Here is a 7,401-nt window from a genome sequence, read left to right as displayed (position 1 = left end):
GATCCATTTCATCAATCCAACACTGCACTGACAAATTGTGTTTGATAAAAATGAAATCATTTAAATTTTAAATGGCAAATAATGCAAAACCAAAAAAATGCTGAGATAGAATGCAATTAGATGACTGTGGTTTGAAAAAAAAAAAAAAAGCATACCATATGGGATCTTGAGGTTTAAAACAGATGTACAGATACAACACTTCCATTTAATTTCCCAAAAACTGCTCATGCTTATGCTATAAATAAATAGAACAAATTTACATGCAAGCATTTTCTCCTAACCCATGAAATTGTCATACTGGACTTCCTTCAATTATTCAAATCAAGGACATGTGTGCAGCTGTCTATATGGGTTACATGAACCACATTAGATGCTATAAAAAGATACTTTAAATGTTTAAAGCTTCACCTCATTGTATTAGTCTGTTCATAAATCATTATAGCTAACAACTAGTACTGGGTGTGTGTGGTTCTGTTGGCAAATTATACATCAGAGGTAGGTGCCAACTTGGCTTTTACTACATCCAGACATAAAGGCCCAAAATATTCAATATTGTTTTCAATTAGATGGTTTTGTAATATTTTTCTTCTTTGTTTCATCTTTTAAAGCTTATTCCATTATTCCATTCCTTTTATTCTATTTATTTCCCTTTGATTAATTCTATTTTGAGCTCTTATTTTATGCACTATCTTGAGTAAGTTTGCCTTGTGTTACTTGTAAATATTAATTGGGCATGCCTTTAATTGTGGATTGTTAAAAAATCACATTATAAATGAAATTGCCTTCCCTGGCTTTAAGTTTTTTTTTTTTATTAGAACATTTTATCCATGGATGCTTCACTGGAAATATTGGATCATGACTCTCAAGACAATAATGGGTAAGTACACAATTATGAGTGAGAGATAACCTGTAAAATACATGCTCTCTGATTTAATTGTAATATTCCATTAAAATCCTTTTTTAAAAGAAGGGAAAATCAACCATTTGAAGAGAGGACTGGAGTGTTCCTCAAACAATGGGAATCCCAAGTGCGCCCTTACATTGAAATGATTGACTACCTAAGGCGTATCGGCATTGAGAAGGATCTTGCTCTGCCCTCCATTGCAGTTGTAGGAGACCAGAGTTCTGGGAAGAGCTCTGTTTTGGAAGCACTGTCTGGTGTGGCTTTACCCAGAGGCAGTGGTAAGAGATCAGTCTGTTCATTTGTACATGCTAAGTGTTCAGTGGTATTACAAAGCTCTTAGTTTGCTAAAGAGAAATTAAACCTATTGACACAGCATCAAAGAGAAGAAAAATCACTCAAGGCAATCACAAACAACTGGTTTAATTCAAAATGTCCCAGTATAATAAGAAAATCTAGTTTCAAGCTCCTAGGAAGTTTATTTCAGCTTTATGGGGGTCTGTATCTTAAGAATGTCATTTCAAAGTCAAAATGAAATTGAGCTATGCTGTGCACAAGTGACTACACTGATAAAGCTTTATGGGCACAAGTAATCTAATGTAACAGAAGACATGTGATAGTGGTGATAGTGGTTGTAAAAAAATAATTTTGTAATGTAAAAAATTAAACCAGGACAAATCATGTCAGATCCTTTTCCATGCTTTATAAGCTCTTTGCGGACCATGGCTTCAGCGGTCAGATGAAACCAAAATGTCAAGAAACTCATACAGAAACAGGTGATCTTTATTTGTGGGTTAATCAGAATCACTTCATTAATGACATTTGTATGATAATTATTTGTGAACATGAGTTTGAAAGTGATTTTATTTTGAATGCAGTCACATGCCCCATTAAAAAAGGATGTGCATACTTATGCATCCAGGTTATTTATTTGTTTGTTTGTTTGTTTGTTTTAAAAAAAAACAGTTGTAATTATTATTATTGTGAAATTTTAGAATTATTGTTATGGTGAATTAAACAGCCATTTATTTAGCATTTTTTGAAGGAGTCTTCAGTGTCAGTGCTTTGTAACAGTCACAGGTAAAGCTATTTCTTTATGTTTTTTCACACAGGAAAGTTTTTAGGACAGAGGATTTCATTTTGTGTCATTAAATTCAAGAGAGAAAAAAAAGAGAGAGGGAACCATTGTTCATAAATTGTGCTGGAACAGGAACTAATTTGTTTCATAGTCAATAAACAAATTATACAAATAATCAATAATATTTCAGGGCTACTAACTGAAGAATTAAAGATTTGATTCCATATCAGGTATTGTCACTCGTTGTCCACTGGAGCTGAAACTGCGGAAGCTGAATGCAGGTTCAAATTGGACGGCTATCATCTCTTACCGAGATGTGCAAGAGACATTCACGGATCCTTCACAAGTTGAGGGTTACGTCAGAAGAGGTATGAATAGCTCAAAAAAAAAAAAAAATTATTTGGTAAATCTTTTATTTTTAAAATGTTTTTAATTTTGTATGTATATGTCTGTATGTGTGTGTAGCCCAGAATGTTCTTGCTGGAGATGGTGTTGGGATCTGTGATGAACTCATCAGTTTAGAGATTACGTCTCCTGACGTATGTGACCTCACCCTGATTGATTTACCTGGTATAACTAGAGTACCCGTGAAAGGCCAACCTGAAGATATCGGAGATCAGGTGTATAGACAATTTACATGAATTGCAAAGCATGCATGCAGGATTTTGTAATTGTTTTTAAAAATTGTTGACCTTTTGGTTTTCAGATTAGACGGCTTATATTGAAATTTATTGAGAAGAGAGAAACCATTAATTTGGTTGTTGTACCCTGCAATGTGGACATAGCAACAACTGAGGCACTTCGGATGGCACAGGGTGTGGATCCTAATGGAACAAGAACTTTAGGTATAAGTTCAGATGAACATTAAAAACTTTATTTCCAAAGGCAATTTGCAATGTGTCAGAATATTTTGAGTTGAAAAATTTTTAGTTGCATTTCCTCATTGCTCTCTTTATTGCCACAGCAATTCTTACAAAGCCAGATTTGGTGGATAAAGGGGCAGAAGCTGACATTTTGCAGGTTATGCAGGGTAAAGTTGTTCCTCTGAAAAAAGGTTACATAATGGTACGATGTAGGGGTCAGAGTGACATTAATGAAAACATCTCCTTGACTGAGGCCACAAGACTGGAGACAGAGTTCTTCAGGTCCCACAGTCACTTTAGGTAGCTGAATTCCTTCATCCAAAAACAAAAGCAATACACAATATAATGCAACATTAATAACATCATTTTATCTCCTCCAGCTATCTTTTGGAAGAACAGAAAGTCACAACACGCTGCCTTGCTACCAGGCTCACCAAAGAGCTGGTTGAACATATCAGGGCAAGTTTTAAAGCACTGTCAAAAGATTTATGTACAGTCACATGAAACTGTGGCCCAGTTCTTATCAGATATTCTTCCTTATTCACAGGCCTCACTGCCATCGCTCACAGAGCAGATTCAAATTCGCTTGTCTGCTGTTAGGCTAGAACTCAGGAACTATGGCCAAGGGCCTCCGTTAGAGCCAGAGAAGATGGGGGCTTATCTGAGTAAGGTAAGCCATTCAGGTATTTAGCAGAGGATGGGGTAAAACTTATCTTATGAGGAATTGTAACATCTCTTATTCTATTTGATCAGAGAATTCTAGAGTTCAGCGATCAAATCAGCGAGATCTGTCGGACTGGGGCATCAGGAGAGGGAAACATCTATTCTCTTCTGCGACCTGTGTTCAAGCAATGGGAATGCCACCTGAGAAACTCCAAAGCATCATGTAGACCATGATTTTTTATTTTTTTTTTTACAGATCTATAAACATGTAACATAGAACAAGGTTATATGTAACACAGAGCAAGGTGAGTACTATATAAAACAGTAAGAAACATAATAGGAACGGAAAATGTATGGTAAGGAAACATCACGAAAGAAGAAGATTTTACAGAGAGTTGCACACTAATACCCTATAGTGTTTTATAGGCTTATAGTGTAAAGTATGTCACATTGAGGAACAAAGTGTCTAGGTGTGATTTATTTTTGGTTTAAATTGCTGCTGTATGTTACTGAGTGCTCTGTTAAATGGTTAAGCCAGTGGAGAGAGAGGACATTTTAGTTCCTTCTTTATAGTTTAGTAGTATTAATTTACATCATTAGTTACTATCTTGAAGAGCTGTCCATCTTTCCCACAGAAACAAGGATAATTAGAATAAATATTATAGAGGGTAAACTTTCATTCTGTTCAGTATTTAGCAATAAGTGTCCCATTGCCTGAGGCCACCTCTTTTTTCAGTTAATCTCAGTTATTAGGAATATAAACAATATTTACTGACAGTTTCACTGACAATTTACTGACATACACACAATTTCAAATAATTTGGAATTCTAATCAAATAAGTAAATAAGTAACTGTTCTATTTCATATTTATAGTTTCATATTTACATTTTTCTTTCACCTTGTTGTTCTTAGATAGAGTTGATCATTGTTAAATGGTATAGCATCTCTTTGAACACTTTCTCTACCAGTTAAGATAATCTTAATTGATCTTGATTACTGAACATAATTTCTATTAGATGAATGTCTTTTTAAATTTTTAAATTCTTTAGAAATTGAGTCAAAGGTTTCTAAAGAATTTTAAGGTTTCACACTATCTGAGTCATATTCTGTCTTTGGTCTAAATGAAGTCAGGGATGAAGTGCAGGAGATGACGGAAAACTACGAGGCACATCGTGGGAGAGAGCTGATAACATTCAGTGACTACTGTGTATACGAATCACTGATTCAGAAGCATGTAAACAATCTCAGACTACCAGCTGTAGAGACCCTAAAGACTATTAGGGGTAATTTCAGGTCTTACATACATATACACAGTGCCTAGCATAAATATTCATAAATATTCACCCCCTCTCAACATTTTCTTATTTTGAAGAGTTACAGCCTGTAATTGAAATTGACTTAGTTTACCAATTTGAAGGTACAAAATATTATTAATTCTTCTTGGCTAAATTGCACAAGCTATGTCAAATTCGATGGAGACCATTGGTGAACAGCAACTTTCATGTCTTGCCACAGATTCTCAATTGGATTGAGGTCTGTGCAGTGACTGGGCCAGTCTAACACATTCTGGTTCTTGGTTTTCCACTGTAGCTCTGGCTTAGGCTCTTAGGATCCTTTTGGAAAAATTAACCATTGCTCCACTCTGAATGTTGTGCATGATAATGATGTACACTATTTGGGATATTTTATTATAACCAAACACTTCACTAGAACTAACGTAGGGGTTTCGGAGCAAGAGGTGTGAATACTTATGTAATCACATTTTTCAATTTCTTTATTTGAAAATTATATATGATTTGACCAATATATAATCTCAGTTAAGTCCATATCATAAATATAGTGGACATAAGGTAATCACTTGATCATATGTATTTATCATTTTTATATATTTAATTACAATTTATTTAAATGTTCTTTGTTAATAAAATCTTTTAACAGGCATTGTGCAAAATGAGTTCAGATCTCAGTGTGAGCTCTGCTTCCCAAATTACCCTCATCTGAGGTATATGATAATAGTAAGTAAAATTATCTGGACTTGTTTGTCATAAAACGTTACCTGTCATCTGTTGATATATATCTGAAATGAATCAAAATAAAGGAACATATAAAAACATTTGAATATGGCATACAAACAGAAAAATATTCTGACTATATATTTAAAAAATATTTCTTTGAGTCTTGTTATGGCAACATAAAATTCAACAATGTACATGTCTTCAGAATCAGATTGATGACATTCAGTCACAGCAAGAGGCAAAAGTGGAGAAGAGGATCCTGGAGTACATCAGCATGGAAAAACTCGTGTACACCCAGGACCCCATTTTCACCCAGAAGATGGTTGACTTCAGGTTTGTGGAGCAAAGACAGGAGTACGAGACTGTGTGTTTAGATACTGGAGAGAATGCAACCTCTCCCAACAACTGTGCTGTCTTCGACACCAGAAAGCTAACACCTGAGAAATGGATAATCTACTATGAGGTAGGTGACAAAAAAGCTAAAGGTGTTTCTTATGTAACTTGAAGCTAAAAATGAGAGTGACAATAATTTATTTTTGGTTTATCTGTGTGTCACTGTCAGGACAAAAACCTTCAAACCTCCCTTAGTTAATTTACTTTATTTTACTTTCAGTTGCATCCTCACAGCACTGAATGAATGCCATTACCACTCTTCTTCCTATTTCCAACAGATTGTCTACCAGCGTTTGGCAGATTTCGTTCCCATGTTGATCCTGCTGTTTATGCTGAAAGAAGCTATCGTGATGTTGCGGGCAGAATCCATGGACCTGCGTAATGGGGCTGACGTGTCTAAACTGCTCAGTGAAGACTCCGAGTCAGGACGAAAGAGAACAGAGTTACATCAGCGCATGGAACGACTACGGATGGCCCAGGAGAGGATCACCATTAACATCTGAAATGTTGCATTTTTTCCTCTTATCTAAAAACATACATACACATTAATTAATATCTTTTATAAAATAGCCTAGTTTTAAGCTCATGTTTAGGATATTGTGTGGAATGCTCTTTTTTATCGCAACAATCTTGACAATTGACATGTCTATTGGAATAAAATTGAACAGGACAAAGAATAAATGCCAGTCATGCCTTCAACTTTAATTCTTCAGTGTTTACCATATAAATTAGGGGTACTCAACTAAAACTCGTAAATGTCCAGCTACACAAAATTCCTATGTCCAAGGTGGCAAGGTGGCAAGAAATAACTCCCTGAAATGACATGAACCAGGTTTCAAAAGGGAACCCATCCTCTTCTAGGTGACAATATAAATCATTACTCTTTTACAATTGTATATAATAGTGCCAAGCAGTGCTAAGGGTTTTGGAAAGATCTTCAGTATAAGCAGCAGGGTCACTGCTGATTTCAGTAGAGTTTCAGATTTACGTCTATAATACCCAGGTGAATTTATCCATTGTATAATGAATGAGACTTAAGCATAGTTTTTAGCAAGTGCAGTCATTAGGCTGTCCAAGTAAGAACATCCACAATCATTTTTAGGGTGTCCATGTGTTACCATCCTCAGCAGCAGCATTTGATTCTCAGGTGCAGGAGGCTCCAAGCAAAAGTAGAATATCAGGATGAGCCAGGGAGGGCCAGAAGGAAGGCATCTCACTAGGCAGCAGGAGTTGGGGAGGTGGCCGCCCATGAACCTTCCAGATCTGCACCTTTACCTATTAAAAAATCTATTAACAAATGAGATTGAAGACTGAGACTCTGTCTGATTCCTGATCACTAATTGGAAGGCTGTTCCATAACTGTGGGGCATTGTAAGAAAAAGCTCTGGTCCCTACTGTAGTCTTCACTATTCTACATACCAAAATGATCAATGCAGGCATGGTGGATCATAAAAAAGTTTGCTCAGGTATTGCAGTGCAAGACCATT

The 7,401-nt window shown here is 35.7% G+C and overlaps 1 protein-coding gene across 1 annotated transcript; it reads left to right on the top strand.

Moving 5' to 3' along the window:
* The first annotated feature begins 427 nt into the window (after window positions 1-427).
* mxh (myxovirus (influenza virus) resistance H) lies at window positions 428-6,694 on the top strand. The gene is made up of 14 exons (XM_053229800.1): window positions 428-495; window positions 816-877; window positions 968-1,182; window positions 2,210-2,347; window positions 2,445-2,599; window positions 2,686-2,824; window positions 2,944-3,142; window positions 3,223-3,301; window positions 3,390-3,512; window positions 3,596-3,728; window positions 4,634-4,789; window positions 5,445-5,521; window positions 5,727-5,984; window positions 6,193-6,694. The coding sequence occupies exons 2-14, from the start codon at window positions 828-830 to the stop codon at window positions 6,415-6,417; spliced, it is 1,947 nt and encodes a 648-aa protein (XP_053085775.1). The 5' UTR covers window positions 428-495; window positions 816-827; the 3' UTR covers window positions 6,418-6,694.
* Window positions 6,695-7,401: the final 707 nt, after the last annotated feature.

This window comes from Pangasianodon hypophthalmus, chromosome 26, assembly GCF_027358585.1.
Source record: "Pangasianodon hypophthalmus isolate fPanHyp1 chromosome 26, fPanHyp1.pri, whole genome shotgun sequence".
In the NCBI taxonomy this organism is placed as follows: Eukaryota; Metazoa; Chordata; class Actinopteri; order Siluriformes; family Pangasiidae; genus Pangasianodon; species Pangasianodon hypophthalmus.
This window is presented reverse-complemented; position numbering and strand designations above follow the sequence as displayed.